Source organism: Kogia breviceps, chromosome 12, assembly GCF_026419965.1.
Source record: "Kogia breviceps isolate mKogBre1 chromosome 12, mKogBre1 haplotype 1, whole genome shotgun sequence".
NCBI lineage: Eukaryota > Metazoa > Chordata > Mammalia > Artiodactyla > Physeteridae > Kogia > Kogia breviceps.
Window position 1 is genome coordinate 39,608,944 of NC_081321.1, and position 21,169 is coordinate 39,630,112.

The following is a 21,169-nucleotide window of genomic DNA, read 5'->3' on the forward strand; positions in this document are numbered from 1 at the left end:
GAGTCCACTGAAGAGAACCCCACTTTTCTCACAGAGGCAAAACAAAACACAAACCCTGCCGAAGCTGGGACCGCCATTTTTTATATCATCACTTAGCACTTCAACACCGTTTATCCAACCACTTCCCACCCTACCGGGTTACCTTCCCCTGAGCCTCCAGGCCAGTGTCCTGAGACGATGCCGAGATTAGTTATTTCCTCCTAATCGGGCTAAAACAGCACCGTTAAGCTGCCGACTGGAGGCAGTTCCCATTAAAGCAAAGCAGCTGGAAAGGGCTTAGCCCTTTAATGCCAGTAGCTGTATCTCGACAGTGCGGCTGCTCTGTGAGGGGCTGGACTCTGTCCAGAAGCATCAGGCATTTAGCCCCAGTCAATGTATATATTAACCTAGGAGGAGAGAGCAGCCAGCTCCCCGGAAGGAGGGGAGGTGTCTCAGTTAAGCACCTCCACCCACAGGCTTTGCTTTCCAATAAGGAGGAAAAATCCCAGCCCCTTTGTAGTGTTCACTCTACTAAAACCTGGACCAACGGTATCATCTCACAGGCAGAAAGAGCTTTCTCTGTAGTAAGAACGACTCCATTTTTAAAACTCACCTAAGGACAGACCCACTGGTCAGTTCGGACAAGACTTTAGGCCACTAACCACACAGTCATTCTCCCTTGAACTGATTTTTTCTCTGAGGTCTCAAGTATTGTTTGGATCCCAGGTGTGTATACATGTGGACACAACAGACAGGCTTCCACTTCTCAGAGAGCACTGGGCCCTGGGGTTAATGAGGGAGAAAGCTCAACAGCCCTCAGAAAGCCCTGGCACACAGCGGGCTGCTGAAGAGAGATCACTTGAAGACTTCTTACTCAAAGCCAGATGGTGAACATGAGACGGGGTGAGAGCTAATGCCACTCAGGGGGAAAGCCAATAAGCTAATCCGCTGACACGTCTCTAAAAGCAGGCTGATGGCCTTCGCTCGGAGACTTGCCTGTTCTTGGCTTGAAGCTTCAGAGCACACAAAATGCTCATGGGTGGTCTGAAAACAGACTCCCACCAGGAGCAACCTTAAGCTCCTCCTCCACCAGCTCATTCTCCACCTTCCACACAGAGCTCAGCTCCGGACCACCAAGCCCAGGTCCTCCATCCTACTAGACAACAACCCAACGTTAAGACATTCTCCTATCCCAATGCTTTTCCCAGCAGCCTGGGCCTTCCTGCTCTTTCTGGGTTACCTGTTGAGAGCACACAGCCACATCCACATACAGCCCTGCGTGGAATTATTTACATACCTAATAATATATTAACAGGCCCCACAAAGCTGAGGAAGTCTGAAGTAGCAAGCACCACAGCTGACTTCCAGAGCAGGAGCTGTAATCTCCAGGTTCTAATCCCAACTATAGTTTATGAGAATTTGAGCCAAATGGCCTTTCTGAATTTTTCATCAGTTGGGATCATACCACCTATCCCACCCACCACACATGGGTGTGCTGAGGTCAAATAAGATGATAAATGGAAGCAACCAGTATACTGTAAATCACCATATTTCCTAGAGGCTTTGTGGGGAATCAGTTCTTAATTCCATCTTCATTGATGACCAGAGAGGATATTAACTGGCAAGTGCTTTATGAGAAGTCTAAATATCCATTTACATGTGTCTAAGCCTAACACACAGATGGTGTCCAGCCATGTGAGATGCGAGAGTAATGCTGTATAAAAACAGTGCAACTAAATGAAGCCTGGCAAGTTACAGAGGGAGAAGGTATACAAGAGGAAAAAATTCCTGCTTCCAACTCTGTGTCCCTGAAAAGTGGCCTCCTTTCCCATCCCACACGACTGCAGAGGACAAGGCTCCCACACACTGCAAGGTTATTCTTGGTGACGTCAAGCTGTCTTCAGCCTGACTTCGTGAACAGAAACCATCAACAAATACAGACTCTGAAAATGAGAGTCTAATACATTACACGAGTTAAGGACCTCTTGGCCTGGGACCTTCACTTATTTACAAAATATACCAGCTACAGGGAGCAGAGTTTTTTAAATTACTAAATTCTTAGGTTAAGTGGCCACTCTCCAAACCCCGTTTATACTAAAAGCACAATGACTAACATGCCCTGACTCTGCATGCTTAAAAGCTTTTCGCACCAGTGGCTGAAGCCTGAGTCACGACTGAGATTACCATCAAAGCACATTGATCGAGAACCTACTGTGTGAGCTGTGCTGACTTGAACACTGAACTCTGTGCCTGCCACCCTTGCTTCTCAGATCTGGACGCCACAACAGCTCCCTTCCCCGCTCCTGCTGAGAATCTAAGAAAAGGTGATGCATGATGAAGCAAACTGGTCAGTATTCCAGGCACAGCAGTTGGTCTCCCAAATGCTTTCCAATAGGAAACCATATACCATATGTATATGCATGTGTGTACGTCTGTCTACCTACCTGAAGCGTGAGGTGGGCAGAGAAGCCCTATAAAACAAAAACAGCAAGCCTGGGATCTCTGCTCACTGCACTCACGCAGCACTCCTTGTCACTTTGTGCTGCCTGATAACTTAAGCATGAATTTAGGAACTCAAGACCCCTTTCAATGCCACAGCGTCAGTTCACAGCCAAAAATGACTTTTTCCCCCACAGTAAATCAATTGAGCATCTTTTACAGTCCTCTGATGGAAACGCATGATGCCTTCTTGCCCTCTATTTCTGCAAGCAACGAATTCACCTTCTTAAGAAAAAAGTCGTTAAATACCAATAATAAACACAAATTGTTGCTGCTAAATCAAACCATGTAATGCTTGCCCAGTTAAATAAGCATCAAACTTAGGAGACTTACATAGATTGATGGAGGTGAATGGATTTAAAGATGTGAATATTCCAGCTATTAGCAAGTGGGGTAATAAAGCTAAACTGCATTAAAGAGAGTAACAGGCGGCATCAGAAATGGTTAGGAGCAGGAGGTGGGGTGACACCCACTCCGAAGTCCCTTCCATAGATCTCACATCAAGGGAGCACAATTTAATTAAGAAAGCCCTCGAAATTCAAGCTGTTCCACATGAAGTACTGTTAAAGAAGTTGAAGGTTGGTACATATTTCCCTCTGTCGATATCAGAATTATTTTCATGGCTAAGGTCTCTTGGCCTAGCCCAAAAACTGAGCAACTGGCTGCCAACATTTGACACACAGGACCATTTCCTTTTTCATTAATGGGCCATCAGTTCCTGCATAGCATCATCTTGCCTTCACTCACATTATACAATCCATTTACTTCCTCTACATTAGTGACTTAAAATGTACCTTGGGGAGATACCACAGAACAGCAAATATGGAGCCAGGCCAACACTAGGCTTGCAGAGACATAAGAAAGATGATGGCATCTAGGACAAAGTTAAAAAAAACAACAATACATAACAGGCCTGTGTGTGTGTGTGTAAAGGGGGGTAAGGGGAGACAGGACCCATCTTCTGTCAATTTGCTGAGGCAAATGGGCCCTGCTGTGTGAGCTGCCACCTCCTGAGAAAAAAGCCAGTAGGTTGCCTCCTCTCTCCTCTATTAAGCCTGCCACTGTTTACGTTCAATCTCAGATACATCCTGTTCACCAGCTTCTGAGTTCCAAGTGCAGGTGCCCTCAGTTAATCATCCCAGCTCACTCCAGAGTCACTTCCAGCAGCGAAGGATGTTCCAGGCAGTGAGCCAGACAGAATCGTTTGGGTTGTTGCTGCTGTTGTTGTTTTTCTGCACAATTCTGGTCCCTAAAGACTTGTTTAAAAAGTTTGGTTTTTGTTAAAGTCGTTTCTTCAAACAAGAGGGTAAGAGTCAGGAAAAATCTAGGACTTCAATTTGGACAATGAAAGAGACTGAAACGAAGAAACAAACTCCTGGTGGTGGTGAAGTTGGGAGAAGGTAGTGATGGGGGAGGGGAGAAATGAATGACAGACTCAGGACACTTTGAGGAAAAATATTTCCTTAAAAAAAGGAATTTGGGCTTCCCTGGTGGCGCAGTGGTTGAGAATCCGCCTGTGGATGCAGGGGACACGGGTTCATGCCCCGGTCCGGGAAGATCCCACATGCCGCAGAGCGGCTGGGCCCGTGAGCCATGGCCACTGAGCCTGCGCGTCTGGAGCCTGTGCTCCGCAACGGGAGAGGCCACAACAGTGAGAGGCCCGCGTACCGCAAAAAAAAAAAAAAAAAAAGGAATTTAAGGTTACCTTCCAGGGCAAGAAAACCAACCTCACATTCATTTTGAAAAAACTATTTACTTTTTTCCAAATATTATTCCAAATACATGTTTTACAGGCCACTAAGGGTCAGAAACATTCTATAAAAGAAAGCATTTTGATAGACATTGGAAATAATTTTAACAGAAGGAAAAGCTCATATTTATCTAGATGTAGCTATGTTACACAGGAAGATTTCAGTATCCAAAGTGCAAAGACAAAATGACTGTGGCTTTTCTTGCCACTCAAAATATTGACAATCCTCCCTTATAGCCTACTCTTAATTGTTAGTTGGGTGCCAAACAGATGGTACACTGACTTTTAGAAGCAGGGCTTCCAAATGGACAAGGGGGTGGGGGGTGTCAAGCATCAGAATGAATTCAACTTAAAAACAAACTGGCTTTGACCCCAACCAAACCCAAAGTCCAGCCAGAGGCCCATTAGAAATAAATATAAATTGTAGTATAACTTTTACAAGGTTGTGCCACTTAACACTATTAAACCTAATCAATCCAAATAAAGCTAAGCACACTCCCATTATTAGTTCAGTCCTCACCGTACCCCATTTCTATGAAGGCTCCGTGTTATAGCTCAGTTCATAATGGGGAAGGGGAATTTCCAAGTTCTCGAAGGAGCCATCCTAAATCTTCTGTCAAAACCTCTCTTTACCCTGCCCTCCCACTCCCCACCCTGAGACAAGTCAGTCTTACCAAAGAGGTAGGGCTTCTACCACTGTCTCATGGAAACTACACCAAAGAAAGGTCATTACATGAGAGAATTTGGCTTTAAGCCAAAGGGACATACCCCCAGGCTCCAAAAGAATCACAACGAATTTCATACTCCACTTCTAGCCCTGTAAAGATCGCCCATCTAAAAGCTCCCAATGACAGCACAAGGTGTTGATATTACATTACTTGAGGAGAAGGAGATATATATAGTTTTCATAAAACCCCCATGCACAATTAAACTTGATTAAAAGCCTAGAGAATGCTAAAAGTAGTAATGAGTAAAGGAGGCTGCAGAGCAGAGAGTACAGGTGTGCCTTTCCTTGCAGTCAGTAAATGCTGGCAAGTAACAGGAGACGTGACTTCACTTGAGCATTGGAGAAGCAAAAAAGTTGCCTTGTCGTCCTAGGTTGGTGGCAGACTTGCTTTTGCTCCCAAATCTAAAGAAAAAGAGAATGAACTGGAAAAGTATTCTATAAAAAATGATAAATAAACAACTATAACATTATTTGACATAATTAAAGTAGGAAACCCTCCACAACTACTCTGTAAGCTATTCTTTGTCACCTGAGATGAGGGACAGGAAACAATAAAGACCTTCAGACCCTTTTTAAAAAGGGGCTTTTAAAGTCAAGCTGCTAGCTAAGATCTAATTCAATTTTTCTTTCAGTAAGCTTCAGCATGATGGGAAAGAAGTCTAAGGAAGCGGTCATTTTTTATTTCCTGAGCAGGCCAATTTTGCATACCTGGGAGTGTTCTTGGTGAGGGTGGAGCGGACTCTCTGTGACAGGGAGCTGGATGAAGGAGTCTTGAGGAGCTGATGCTCCGGAGTGGTCACAGGCCCCAGTAAACTCACTTCAATCAAAGGTAAGACATATTTTTAAAGGAAGGAAAAAAGAAAGCACTCTTGCAGGCAGCCAGTATTAAGCTGAATATCCTGTGAAACACTTAAGAGCTAAGGTTAGAGACCTAGCAAAGTCCCAGAGGTCATTTTTGTCATCATTTTATAACACATCAGTATATTTTTTGAACTATGCAGGCAACTGCTCAATGAGTAGCTGACATTCATTTTCTGGGTTAAGCCATTCTCACATTCATTTTCTGAGTTAAGCCATTCTCAAACTCCAAACTTCACAAATCTAACATCTATTTGATTTTTTCTTATACTAGAAAAAACAATATGCTCCCTTAAAAAGGAACTTGCAATAATGAAAGAATAGGTCTCCGAAGCTAGTGAAGTTGGAATGAAACCAGCCTCATATATTTTTGGTGGCAGTACAAACTAGCAAAAGCCTTTAAAAAAATCAAGTTGGGTCTTTCCTGGTGGCATGGTGGTTAAGAATCCGCCGGCCAATGCAGGGGACACGGGTTCAAGCCCTGGTCCAGGAAGATTCCACATACCATGGAGCAACTAAGCCCGCGAGCCACAACTACTGAAGCCCATGCACCTAGAGCCCGTGGTCCCCAACAAGAAAACCCATCGCAATGAGAAGCCCGTGCACCGCCACGAAGAGTAGCCCACACTTGCCACAACTAAAGGAAGCCCACGCGCAGCAATGAAGACCCAATGCAGTCATAAGTTAAATAAATAAGTAAATAAATAAGTTTTAAAAATCTATATTAAAGAAAGAAAGAAAGAAATCAAGTTGGTAAAACATACCAAGAAACAAAAATGTTTAAAACCTTTAATTCAGTAATTCCCACTCCTGGGAATTTATCATTAGGAAAAAAAAAAGGTATATAATGTTGATGGCATCACTATATGTAATTATGAAAAGCTGAAAAACAACATCAATATCTAATAGAATATTTAAGCAAATTCTAGTTTACAACCATAAAAATGATAAATAAGATCATATAGTAACAGAGAAAGTTCTCACAAAATGCTAAGTAAAATAAGAAATAATTATATCTACATTATTCTATCTATATTAAAAAAATATATCCATATGGGTAAAGAAAGAAGAATATGGAAAAGTGAAAAAAATTAGGATGGAACTGTATAAATTTTTCTTTAATGTTCGAATTCTCAAAATTATTTTAATTTTACTGAAGAATATACATTTCAAACAGCTCTAGCAAAGGCAAGGAGAGGGCACCCGACCAAAAACCAGAGAGGGAGTCAGGCCCTTTAAAAGGCACACCTTAGGCCTTGCCTTACCTTTAACATCTGGGGTCTGTGGTGTTGAAAAGGCATTTGAGTTTTCGATGACATGCATGGGGTCAATGTTCTCTTGTTCCACCATCATGAACTGACTCCAGTATTCCAGGGGTAGTGAAAGCAGGCGCTCTACCACCTAAACGCCACCAAATATGTTAGCAAACTTCCAATGCTCAGGGCTTGTACCTCTCACCATTCTCTCCTGTTCTGTTACATAAGTTCATGTATATAGACATACATGCTTGCTTACCTTGGGTTGACGCTTGATGTCCTGTAACATTATCACTGGATCTGGATTGGGCACAGCATGGGCAACTATTGTAGGGCCAAAGACTTTAGCCAGATTGGCAACATCCATTTTAGTGCTTGGGCTCTGAGCCACTCTAAGTAAAAGAGCATTAAATTAGAAGACTTGTGCCTCTGCTTAAAAGCAGACCAAAATATAAGATCTATAGGAAAACAATTCACCCCTCACATTCCCTCCCTAACACCCAACCCCATTCTCTTCCCCTTGGCAAAATTCCCTGACTCCCAGAGACAAATTTCTGCTCTACTCACCTCTGCAAGTGAATCATGAGGAAAGCTAACGTGTCTCTGTTGGCCTGGGGCAGTTCACCAACAGCCTGGTACATGGCAGCTATGCTGTTGTCCTCATCTGTGATTTCTATAAATGAAAAGAAAGAGGCCTAGACTTCTTTCCTTTGACAGCGGGCTTCCAAGTTATTGATCACAAAGTCTCATCTATACAGTAAGCTTCTGAAACTTCTGATTAGGTTCATGACTGCATCAGACTCTAGTTTCATTAACAAGCAGGATACTGGCCAACAGCTCAATATTAGAAATCAGAACTCTTAAAAAACCAGCTCTTGCAGTTATGGAAAGCAGCTGGAAACTCACGTTTCCAGGAATGCAGACATACAAGTGGAGGGACTACAATTATTAAGAAGGTATTCGTTCACGAAACATGTTAAGAGCCTACTATGTGCCAGGCACTGTTCTAAGTGCTCAGGATCAAGCAGAACTAAACAAAAGACCTTGCCTCATCCTACCGGAGGAGTCAGTCAAAAAGCAAATACCTATCAGGCAGTGATACATATAATAAACAGTAAGGCAGGCAAGAAACTAGAAAGTAATGGTAGTTATTCTTTATGACAAGGTGGTCAGGAAAGGTGTTTCTGAGGACAAGCTATCCAAAAAGAAACCCGAAAGGAAATAAAGGAGCAAATCACTCCAGGCTGAGACAACAAACATGATGGCCTCAATGGGAGTAAGCTTGGTTATGTTCTAAGAACTGCAAGAATTCCAGTGTAACTATAAAAGAAGAAAGGAGGGGAAGGGTGTTGAAAGAAATGATGTTGTCAGGACCCAAATCATGTGGGGTCTTTGGGGCCTGTTAAGGACTGTGGATTTTATTCTGAGACTTTTGGGAAGACTTTGGAGAATACTGAGGACAGAAGGGACATTACTTAACTTAAATTTTAAAAGGACCACTCTAGCTTCTGTGTGAAGATTATACTGTAGAAACAGGAAAACCAGTAGGTTCTTACATCACTCCAGGGTAAGAGAGGTCAAGATAATAATAGGAGTGACACATTTTAAATTTAAGATATATTTACAGGGCCTTTGTTGACATGATTTGCCAATGGATTAGATGTTGGGCGTGAGGTAAAAAAAATCAAAGATGGCTCCAAGTTCAAAAGGACAACCTAAAACTTGACCCCAAAAACAACACAAAGCAACAACAAAAAAACCTGTTAGGACCCTATACAGTTTAGACAGGAAGAGGATAGGCATAGGGAACATGGATATAGTTATTCATCCATCAAAGTATTTGAGCATCTGCTATGTTTCAGGCACTGTACCAGGCAGGGGATAAAACAGGAAACAGAAAAGTCAAAAATTCCTGCCCCCATGGGACTCACATTTAAGGGTTTTTTAAATTTATTTGGCTGTACCAGGGTCTAAGCTGCAGCTGCTGGGTGCAGGATCTTTGTTGCAGCATGCGGAATCTTTTAGTTGCAGCATGTGGGATCTAGTTCCCTGACCAGGGATCGAACCCAGGCCCCCTGAATTGGGAGTGCGGAATCCTAACCAGTGGACTACCAGGGAAGGCTCACATTTAAGTATTAAGATCTGCCCTTACCTGCTGCTTCCATAAAGGTCTTGTTTAGCCGAAAGGTCAGAAGGGGTTCCTTGAGGTTTCGAAGGAAGTCTTTCAGGAGGCTACAGATAGCATGGATGTCATCCACTTTGCTGAGGAGGGGTACAGTTTTCACTCTGAGGAATTTCTCTTTCAGCTCTTTTATTGTCCGGTCACAGCCTGAGATCCGATACAGGCCTGTCTATTATCAAGATGACACTTTCAGTTAAAAACCTCTTAATTACTGACACAAGTAACAAATTCACCCTCTCCAAGGGTGGACTCTTACCTCGGTCAGCCCTCTCTGCTCAATCTCATTTACACAGTGGACAACAATTGAAGGGATCATTGGAGAAGTCTGGGACACATAATCTGCCAGCATTCCCTGAAAAAAGGAGAGTTTAAAATGAGTATTTACACCACTTAGACCAGCAGATGAAGACCAATGGAAAGAGCCATCCCCAGACTAATATTCAGGCTGGGACATCATGTTTACTTTTAAATTCCTCTTCCCAAAGCATGTGTTAAAACAAAGACTCAATTATTTTCCTACCTCCACACCAGGACTGATTTATGGTCACATATACCACACTCTTGCATGAATAAGTAATAAAAGACCACTAGCTACAACTCTGCCCCTGCTCCTCTTATAGTCAAGGGCATCAGAAAGCAAGCAATAATGAGATCACAGGTATGGAGTATAATATAAACTAATTTATTACTCTAAAAAAGAAAACCTTTTCTATACTGTAATTATTCTTAGTAAGAAAAATTATTTAACACAACTAACTCACAGTTGATCATGACACAAATCTATCTGTAAGAGAGAACTCCATGGGTCTATATTAGAATACAGAAAATTTGTAAAAAATTACATGCATGGATAAGAACTCTTAAGATTAAAGAAAAGTAACCTCTGATTTGCTGGAGGCTGGGGAGCAGCATAGCCATTTTGTTTTGAATCTTGCTAATGTTGCTTATAACAAGCATTTCTTAATGAATCAAACTTCAGAAATAATCTAATCTTAAGAGCATAGTATGGAATATCTCTAACATAAGAGAAAGAATATTCAAAGATGAAATTACATGATAGCTTGGATTTGCTTCAAAATAGTTCACTGAACAGGGTGAGGAGGAGGAGATGGGGGTATTAATAAATCAAGACTGGACACGAATTAGTGATCGTGGAAGTTAAGTGATAGGAACTAGGGTTAGTTATACTAATCTCTCTACTTTTGTATATGTTTGAAATTTTACAAAATTGGATGGGATGGGGAGGGGGAGGAGGAGGAGGAGGAGGAGGAAACGAAGGGGGGAGGGAAGGGGGAAGGAAAAAAGGATGAAAACAAGGAAAGGGAGGGAGAAAGAAAGGGGAAGGGAGGGGAGGAAAAGGAAGAGGAATTTGGTTTAGAAAGGTTACTAAACAGACAGACAAACCCAAAGAGGATTCTGCTGCAGGTTAACACTTTACAATTTCTATTCATTATTTGTGGGAAAAAATAATATATGTGGCATCATTAATTTTTTTTTAAAATGACCTTAAGCTTTTAAAAACTAAAGAAGCCATAACACAATGATGGCTCCCACAGGTCATACATACTTCTCCGATCTTGACAGGTGTCCCTATCAGGGTAGGAATGCAAGGAAGTGGACAGCGGTCCCGACATTCTGGATGAGAGACCACACGACAGTCTCGACACTTCAGAGACAGCTTGCCAAATTTTATTCGCTTTCCACATGGTACACAAGATTCGGGTTTAATAACCTGAGGATGAAACAGGAAGTGGTATGAATTAGAAAATTATCATCATATCAACCGATGTTTATTAAGCCATTAGCATGTGCCAAACAACTTCCTCATCCCTTTACACATATTTATTTGTGTAATTCTCACAATAATCCTATAGGTTTTTTTTTTCATTCTTTAAAAATTTTTATTAAGGAATGATGCTGGATTTTACAAAATCCTTTTCAATATCAATTAAGACACATACGGCTTTTCTCCTCTGAGTTATTAATATAGTCAACTATATGAATAAGTTTTCTATTACTGAATTATTCTTATATACCTGGCATAATTCCTCTTAACTTTGGCATATCATTTGTAATGTAGTTCTAGTTCCTATTGTTAATATTGTATTTTAATTTTATATTATATCCAAAAGGAGATTAACCTATAGATTTCTCTTTTGTGTACTCTTTATCAGATTTTGGTATCACAGCCATTTATTTTATTTTATTTATTTATTTATTTTTAACATCTTTATTGGAGTATAACTGTTTTTACAATAGTGTGTTAGTTTCTCCTTTACAACAAAGTGAATCAGTTATACATATACATATGTTCCCATATCTCTTCCCTCTTGCGTCACCCTCCCTCCCATCCTCCCTATCCCACCCCTCTAGGTGGTCACAAAGCACAGAGGTGTTCTCCCTGTGCTATGCGGCAGCTTCCCACTAGCTATCTAATTTACATTTGGTAGTGCATATATGTCCCTGCCACTCTCTCACTTCGTCACATCTTACCCTTCCCCCTCCCCATATCCTCAAGTCCATGCTCTAGTAGATCTGTGTTTTATTCCCGTCCTATCACTAATCTCTTCATGACATTTTTTTTCTTGGATTCCGTATATATGTGTTAGCATACGGTATTTGTTTTTTTTAAGATAAGGAAACAGAAGCAAAAGGAGGCTAAGGTAACTTGCATAAGGGCATCCAGCTGCAAGGGATCACTGTACAGCAGTGGAAAGAATTTGTTGGCAAGGAGTCAGAAAACCCCCATGTTAACTTTGCTACTTACTATCCTGTGGCTCAAACAAGTCAGTTAATTCCTCTGAGCCTCAGTCAGTTTGCTTGGATTTTTATGAGTATATCAAGTGGGACAAAGTTAAAACATGCCATGTTCAAGCATGAAATGTAAATACACATCACTAAAAAGCACAAACAACTGCTTCTGAAAAGTTGCTTTCTTTTAATTTAATATTACTCACAGAACGGAAAGATACACACCCTCTGTAACCCTGGAAAGTGGGATAAGGAGGAAGAAGGAAATTCGACATTTAACTTTACAACACTAAAGTATTTAAATTTGTTGCTAGTAAATATTACTCCCACAATTAAAAAGATAGATGTGCCCAAGAGCAGCAGCAATCCCAGATTTACCGTCTTAGAGACAAAGTCATGCAGGCGCATCCCTCCATTGCTTTGTGGAGTGTTGGAGCCATCTGTGTCGGTTTTGGGCTCCGGCTGCCTGCTGCTCAAGGTGGAGTCACTGTTCCAAGGCTGTAGAGTACCTAGAAAGCAGGCAACTCTAAGCTTTGTGTCTTAGGTATTTTGTTCCTTCTGATTTTTTTTTTTTCTTTTTGTTGCGCTGCATGGCTTGTGGCATCTCAGCTCCCCGACCAGGGATTGAACCTGGGCCCTCGGCAGAAAACGCAGAGTCCTAAACACTGGACCACCAGGGAATTCCCCCTTCTGGATTTTAACCCCAATTTTAATATAACTGGTAGATAACCAGTAATCTGTAACAATAATCGAAGTGAATACAATGGCTATGCAAAAAACTGTTTCCAGAGAAACGAGTTCTATAGTGGTGTAGGCCAGGCTAGCAAGCCAGAGGCAGGGCATGACACAAACAGTGCTCTGGCCCTCAGTAAGCAGCAGTAAAAAACTACCCAAAATATCCAACCCCTGCCTCATGAGGGTTCTAAGAAACCAATTCTCCCCAGATTTTACCAGCTGTTATACACAGGCAATTCAGCCACAAACCCAGCGGACCTGTTTTCCTTCGGCTCCTGGTCCAATATGGCACAGTCTCAATAGTGGACACAGCTTCAATGGGCCCGCCATCATTGGGAACAGTCACTGTAGTTTTTGCAACTATGGATTCATTTCCCTGAAACACAGGTTGCAATGAGGGAAGGATAAATCTAATTTCCCCTCTACTATAGGTGTTCTGGAATAGTTAAAAAATTCCTGAGTCTCGGTCAGGACTTAAGCCCCCAGACCCAAACACTCTTAAAGTTGAAATCTCATACTTTCAAACAGAAATACAGGTCACAGGAACATACATACAAGCAACTAAGAACCAAACATAAAGCTGATGATTGTTTACTACTCTATTCATATGGATGATAAGGATCCTATTACACGGAAAAACTTTCACGGAACATCTCTCTCAAAATAACACTGCAATGTTGGACTTGGGATTTTTAATGCTTGGGGTCACTAAACTTTGATGTGTTCAAGACCACAATTCTCTAGGCCTGGCTATTCTTTTATTTATTTATTTATGGCTACGCTAGGTCTTTGTTGCTGTGCACAAGCTTTATCTAGTTGTGGTGAGCGGGGGCTACTCTTTGTCGCAGTACGTGGGCTTCTCAGTGCGGTAGCTTCTCTTGTTGCGAAGCAAGGGCTCTAGGTGCATGGGCTTCACTAGTTGTGGCACTTGGGCTCAGCAGTTGTGGCTTGCGGGCTCTAGAGCATAGGCTCAGTAGTTGTGGCACACGAGCTTAGCTGCTCTACGACACGTGGGATCTTCCCAGACTAGGGTTCGAACCTATGTCCCAGGGTTCTTAACCACTGGGAGATTCTTAACCACTGTGCCACCAGGGAGGCCCTGGCCTGGCTATTCTTACCTGGTCTGCTGTGGAGCCAATGGAACGAGTTTTCTTTACAGGTCCGGGGGGACCATCAATGAACTGTCGGCTACTAGAGCGCTAGAGATGGGGCAAAAACCAAGAACTTTAGTGCCAAATAGAAGATCTGAAGCACAAAATATAAAATTATTCCATTGGATAAGTTGGATGCAAGTCCTAGGTAGCAGGACTGCAGGAAATAACAATGTGCACTCTCTCACTGCCTACACAAAAATGCCCTCAGTGCCCTAGAAGAAACAAGCAAGCTTTGGAAAAATTTAGATGACAGCACCAGTAAAAGTAGAGTGTAATCCTATCTAAGGACAGTAAGTCTTTGCAAACATATTAAGGACCCTAAGCAAGCACAAAGATAGATCTCTGTATATCCCATCATACACATATTTCATCTGAAGCTTATATTAGAGCACAAAAGTCCTGCATAAAAATTCATATGACAACTCAAACAAACTTAAATATATCCTTTTACTCTCCATGAATGAACTGAGAGCAGCCCAGAAGTGAAACAGGACGGGATCCTGCCCTGAGTTAGAACATCAAGGAACATCAATTACTGCCCCCACAACATGGATTGTCTTGTAATCTGTGTTTAACAACAGCTAGAGCAACATGTCAGGAACGCAGTACAATGGCAACATTTCTGGAGAAAACTCTTTTATTGTTACTTTGTAAAAACAAACAAACACAAAAAACCCCCCAAACTAAACAAAATCATACATACCCTCTTTTCTCTCTTCTTCAGTTTAAAAGTCTTTACCAAAGAAGAATCCCAATCCTGTTGACAATTACACTGTATTAATTTCTTTCTTTGGTTAGTCCTCCCCTAAACCCTCTACAAATAAATTTACAGAGAATTTTAAAGGCCTCTTGAGTCAGAGTACCTAACTCACAATTTGGGGAGACAGAAAGGGAGGGTCTCAAATGTTATCGCTATAGAGCTGTATTAAGTTAACATGCTTTCTTTCCAAAATTGAAGCTATTATAATAGAATCAGGAATCAATACCACAGAGGCAAGAAAAGGTTAAAGAATCAACTTCTGTCGTGATTATCTTCGGTGCCCTGTCCTTTATTTCTGATTATTTTTGTAATTAGTTTTAGAACTTACACAGAATGTTGGGCACTATACTGCTGGCATTAGATGTGAGCCTTACTCTTAAGGGATTGCTATCATCTAATCAGATGTTCTGTACAATGTAGCCACTTTAAAAGTTCTAGTTTAGGTTTTACATCTCTCAATCATCCCTCCTCCTTGGGCCCTAAAAAAGACATTCATCTCCTCGGGCCCTAAAAAAGACATTCATGTGGACACTGAAGAATTATTTGTCTTTCACTGTGGTCTAGTTTCACTTCACTCATTTTAACCATTTGCATTCATTTTTAGTAGCTACCTATGACCTCCTGGTCCTGATAATCCCTGAAAACACAAAATCCAAAAACAGTCGTATATAGCTTAGCTAAATAAATTTAACCTAATTTATGGTCAAGTAGTTTAGTTACTGGTTGTTTGATTCAGCTTCAGTTACAACAGATATCACATCATAGGTCTAGCTCTAAAATCAGCTAGTAGTATATTCTAGTTTTATTACATATCCCAAACTATGTCACTCCTTATTTTAAAAAGGTGATACCTAATACTAATATCTACAAAATGGCAATTATTTCCCTAGTCAAACTCTGACAATTTGGACATAAAACCCTGCCTATGTAACAAGTGGTTGTCATTTATTTTGCTATCATCAGAAAACCAACTACTAATAACCTCCTGATTTATTGTTTTGTTTGCTAGCTTTCAGCCAGTAAAATAGGAGAGACACCTAAACCAATAAACTACAGGTCTCTGGAACATCAAAGATTGAAATATCAGGAGATGACCTTTTCTGGAGAAACACCACCATAAGTTACAAGAAGGGTTCTGCCCCACAAAAGCAGGGTAACAAAGAGCTTAGACAGGTGAACCACTGTTCATCAAAGCATTATCTAGTGCCTGGAAACTTTCATCAGTCTTCTGGCTGAAGTTTCAGGGCACTGGTTTCCTTCTAATTGTGAAGTATGTCTAAGTTTTCCTCAAGAACCAATTTAATTTAAAAATAAGGCACAAGTCTATTCTCCCCAAGAGCAGCAAATAAACCCTGGCTGGATAGAGTCTTGCTAATTATTATTATTTTTGCTAGCTGGGGTTTTAATAAGTCAAGATGTAGTAATCAATTAATACAGGCAGCTCACAGATCTGTTAAATAAATTTAACCTCATGCCAAATCCTAAATTCTATATTCCCACTTCCAAAAATTAAATATATAAGCCAGTCTCTTACAGCTTATATTTATATTTTTAAATGCTAGTCAGTATCTATAACATATCAACTAATAAAATAGTAATAAGGGAATTTTAGAAGAGAGGACAGGAGAGAGATTCCTGAGGGAGCAGGGTTAAGAAAAATAGATAACTCTCAGAAATCAAGTGTTCATTACCAGCGATTCATCAGTCTTGTCAAAGCTGATATCCGATAAAATGGAACCAGATTCATCAATGGTTGACAGTCTAAATGAGTGAAACAGTAGTGTTAGAAACAAGACTGGGAAGTAAAATCCACCAACACCAGAACAAGTCACACTTGTCAGGTAACATCAGCAATTTCACAGTAGCATCTTCCCTGTGGAGATAACTACAAGCTCAAACCCTAGCTGTGGTGGGTTGCTTTTTATGGTTTTCATGGGGGACTATGTGTGTGTGTGCAGGAGCACACATGCAGCACAGTTACTATTTCACCTAAGGCCTTATAACAGAAGTTGAAAGTTACAGTCAGGGGTATGGGTGCTATTCCCTGCTGAGTCTGTACTACAGGCTACTAAAAATTCACAAGGCAGAGAGTGAAGTTTAATTTGATCCCAATTGTGGTTGCTTTCTAAAAGAGAGAGTATTACCCAGCATCAGCTTTTTAAGAAATTAAGCCTGCACATCTTCTTAGTTATAAAGATTCCCCATAAAACAACCAGGCAACAAAATAAATAGCTCTAAAAGAGTGCTGACCTTTCCCTACGTATTGTATTGGGGGTGTTAAATTGAAAGCCTGGTTGAGACTGTTCTAAATAGCGATGCAGTGGAACCCAAATTATTGTCTGCTCTGGGCTCACAGAAGGCCCTTCTAAACCAGAAGAACTAGGAGAGCTCTATAGAGAGTAAACACTGGAAGTATTGCTGAACTGCCACTTCCACCTTTAGGTTTCTTAGCAATGTGCAAGATTAGTTATTGATGTGCAATTCAGCATCAACATCAAATTTTACCCATGATGAAACATCCTAAGGAAAAATTAAAAAATAAAATAAACAGGGAGGCCTCTGTGCCTTTATTTCCCACACACCCTTCCTCCAAAGTCTTTTTCTGCTTTATTCAGCACACATTCCAGAAGCAGTATATCTAAGAGTTTAGATAACAAGAACTTATGACAGCTGTGTTGCTTATGATCAGGTAACAACAGATGCAGTTCCCCCACCTTTTGTTCCCAGCATTGCCGCTGGATGGTTGGCCTCTGTTGAGAAAAGCCAGAGCTGATCTTTGCTCCTCACTTAGTTGAATGCTGCCAGATGTGTCACACATGAGCATCTCTCGAATCAGCTGAATCTGCCTTTCCTACAGACCAAAGCAGAGTAAACACCCCAACTAACCAGGGGAGAAAGCCTCACCTCAAATTTATGGGACAGGCAGACCAGAAGACATTAAAATACAGCATTATGCAAATGAGCCTTCAGGAAGGCTGCTACACCAATAGCATATTAATTCACATCAAGCCCAGGTTTTGTCTCTGATTTCTGACTGGTAAAATGAACCCCATCTAGAATAGTGGGGTTTCTGCTACAGGACTTTTGGATCAAACCGCTAACCCAAGAGAAGACAGTACTGCAAAATGAGAGTCCCAAAACAGATTTCACATAGTAAAAACACTTTAGTGTCATCTAATTAGGACAATTATTGGCTTCTTCTACAGCTCAAAGCAGCCACCCACCTTTCTAAATGGTGGAGCAAAATGCATTAAAATGGATATAAAGTTGTGATGCACTGCAACCAGACAATTTGAGCTTACTGAGGCATCTAACACTGTAGCAAGATGAATTAGTCCCTCCCAGCAAAGGCTTGCCTTTGTACCATGACCCACCCTGGTACATCAGAATGATAGTGCTCTATGTTCTAGTGTTCACATTGGTTGAGTACATCTATCCCTTTACCCTAAATTAAGAGCAGTGATGAAGGAAAGACTTAAGAGTTGTCCTGCCTATATCAATGACAAGTACTAGCTATTGATATCTTATATGAGGATGTTCTAGGTAGCACTCCTAATCAACAGTGAGACAGATCAAATATGCTATGATTTCTCTGCCTTTCCCCCTAATTTTAATTCTTTAAATTCTCATTTAAGTAAAAGTTTCAGGTCTAAAGGAGAAAAAATTTTTTTAATTTAAATTTCAGCCTATGAAGAATAGGATTCCTTGGCTGCAATTTCAGCTCCAATCATAGACAAACTGCTTTTAGTTCTTTAATGTAGAAGAAGAAACTGGGTATATCTGGGCAAGTGGAAACATTATCCATTGATCTTACCCCATCCCCACTGTCACAGTTCTAGCATAAAAAACAATACACACCAGCTTTTCACAGTCAGCCTCAGCTCGCTGTCTCCGTTTGATCTCTACATCCACCTGATTGCGTGCATGCTTCAGCTTAACATCCAGAGCACTACGCTCAGTCTCCACTTTCATCAAAAGATCCTTGCATTTGCCCAGCTCGTGATCTGTTCTCTGCCACTTTTTACGGAAATCTTCAAAGTCCTTTGCCAACTGGATAAATTCTAAGAAAAGGGGGAAACTTTAATAATTCAAGCACCAAACAGAGTATAAATGCTCTAATAAATGAGTCCTCTGGTTAGTTTTACTCCAAATGCATAATTAAGGGACCAGCTGAACTATGGGCAAATCCATCTGAAAATAACCAGGAGTAGATCCTGGATATATGTTCATCACTCTGGATGAGAGCTTTGTGGGTAGCAATTCCTATTTCAATAGGCCAGTTACTTTTGGCTTAGTCAGTGGCATCTGCCATGGAATAAGTAAGTCATTAGTCACCTGGCTCCAGATGTAACACTAACAGTGAAAGCTCCTGAACAGAAGGCAATCAAAGGGGATACCTTTGGGGCAGCTGTCACCCACCAGGACAGTTACAGCTATAAAACAAAAACAGCCTCCTTTAGAGTCACGCATTGCTGCGCCAGAGAGGCGTTAAACAGCAAATTCAAATGTAACTGCTGTAATATGCTCCAGTAGATATAGATTAATATTACAGATGTCTAGGCCTACAATTGCATTCAGCTATATAATTATACAAATACTGATTTGAAAGTAAAGAGCCAATTTGCTTTTGCTGTTTAACACAGCCCTGAAGGGTATGTAAACATTCCAGTTGGAAAGACAGAGGAAGAGAAGATCATACTGGCTTTGGGTGAGTCACTGATAGAGGAACGTGGACTCTTTTCAAATGTCTGCAAAGAAAGCATCCCTTCTAAGGCAGCACCTCAAAGCATGATAACCCTGGTGGCATCCGTTCTTATCACCTGCTACTGGCAAAGACTATTCTATAATGCCTTACTATTCTAGTTAACTTCAATCTACCTCTAAGCTTCACTCCACCAGCATCATGGAGGAACTTTCCAAGGTGTACATCTGCTGCAGGTTAAACTAACCCAGTTTATGGCTGAAACTAGGCCAACTTCACACAAAGCTAGCAGATTCTCAGGTAGTAAGGGCACTTTTCCCATTTGAATTTAACCTGAGAGCATAGAAATAATATAGTGCTTTTTTAAAGCAATTTTAATAATTTGACTAAATTTCAAACTTATAAATTAGGATAACAATTCAATCTAGAGAAACCAAGTCTGACACAAAGGGAAACAGGTTTTTAGTAAACAATCGATTTTAGCAAAACAGGATATTATGACCTAGTTATCTTAGACAATGCAAATATCAAGGATCTCAAAAAATAAAATATATTATTACAAAATTCAAATAGTTTTAAATGATATACTGGTTTAGTTAACAGTTTGGAACACATTACTAAGGGTTTTTTTCTCCTTAACTTAAACAAAAAGAAAACAAACAACATATCCCTTTGCAAATTTAACTATTTCAAAATTACAGATTCATAAGAAAAAATTATAAACAAGAGCTGGTTCTTAGCCATGTTTACTCTCACGATTCACCAAGCAATGCACTTATTTGTGTACCTTTCGATGTATGTGATACTTCCATTTTAAAGAATAAAGAACAGGAAACACACTTTTCAACTACACAGTCTAAAAACTTTCTAGCTCCACACTGTGGTCAATTAAATGTTTCTAAATATAGTGTTACCTACACACTCAAATATTTACTAAAATGAAAAACAATTTTGAGAATGAAAAGATTTTCATTTGACCTAATTTTGCTGGCTTGCTTGTTCCTTAGGATACTCCTTGAAAAGTCTTATTAAATTGGGGTTTTAATTCCCATTCATCATTAATTGGCATACGTTACAGGTCTAACGGAATTGGATAACAGAACTGAAACCAAATAAACTATCAGTTCATTTCAAGGAAGGAGTTCCTATTTTAATAGTACAAATAGTTAAATTACTAGTTTAGTTTGTTAGACCAAAACCAGAGCATTTGCATACATGACTAAGATATTACTTTTATGTACAATTCTGTTATGAACTAATTGTGCTAGCATGGGTCAAAAAGGCACTTCCTACCATAGACCAAGAAAAACTTTGATGTTGGAGATCAATAAACACAAATGGCATTTTTTTGGTCAGTGTGTGAATCACAATTCAATTTTGCTACTAGCCCCTGTCATGAAGTATACATTCAAAAGGTTTATTAAATTCAAATTATCTCTTTAAAAAAGTTATATGTATATTAAATTACAAAATACATCTATCGAAAAGCAGAAGGGAAATTTCCTTAACACAAATTAAGAATAATCTTAGATCCATTAAAAAAAAATCAGGACTTGGTTCATAGTTCAGCAAAGAGATTAAAGCAGCTCTAGAAATCCTGTTTTTTTCAGCTCACTCCTGCTAGGGCCTTTGTATAGGCTCTTCCTTGTCTTTCTCACTACCTTCTAAGCTTCTTAAGGGCAAGGACCCTGTGTCTCTTCTCTTTTTTTATCCCCAGGGCCTTACACTCTACCCAGCACATAGTAAGGCACTTAAATGTTCAATGAATGACTGAACAAAATTGCTGTTCAGATCAAATTTAAACTCCAGGCATCCA

General features: G+C 40.4%; 1 protein-coding gene across 5 annotated transcripts in view; it reads right to left on the reverse strand.

Annotated features, from left to right (window-relative positions):
* Window positions 1-4,219: 4,219 nt before the first annotated feature.
* RACGAP1 (Rac GTPase activating protein 1) overlaps window positions 4,220-21,169 on the reverse strand; it is a 29,182-nt gene continuing 12,232 nt past the window's right edge. For 4 of the 5 annotated variants that reach the window (XM_067010652.1, XM_067010649.1, XM_067010650.1 and 1 more), the window contains 15 exons: window positions 18,510-18,712; window positions 17,366-17,502; window positions 16,343-16,412; window positions 14,595-14,648; window positions 13,856-13,936; window positions 12,996-13,113; window positions 12,381-12,511; window positions 10,819-10,983; window positions 9,508-9,603; window positions 9,222-9,420; window positions 7,637-7,742; window positions 7,329-7,461; window positions 7,079-7,214; window positions 5,664-5,772; window positions 4,220-5,357 (listed from right to left, as the gene is read on the reverse strand). In XM_067010652.1, coding sequence (XP_066866753.1) covers window positions 5,282-5,357; window positions 5,664-5,772; window positions 7,079-7,214; window positions 7,329-7,461; window positions 7,637-7,742; window positions 9,222-9,420; window positions 9,508-9,603; window positions 10,819-10,983; window positions 12,381-12,511; window positions 12,996-13,113; window positions 13,856-13,936; window positions 14,595-14,648; window positions 16,343-16,412; window positions 17,366-17,502; window positions 18,510-18,712 — 1,814 coding nt within the window. In that variant the 3' untranslated portion in view covers window positions 4,220-5,281. The remainder of the gene's footprint in view (window positions 5,358-5,663; window positions 5,773-7,078; window positions 7,215-7,328; window positions 7,462-7,636; window positions 7,743-9,221; window positions 9,421-9,507; window positions 9,604-10,818; window positions 10,984-12,380; window positions 12,512-12,995; window positions 13,114-13,855; window positions 13,937-14,594; window positions 14,649-16,342; window positions 16,413-17,365; window positions 17,503-18,509; window positions 18,713-21,169) is intronic. The other variant, XM_059082781.2, reaches the window with a different exon arrangement.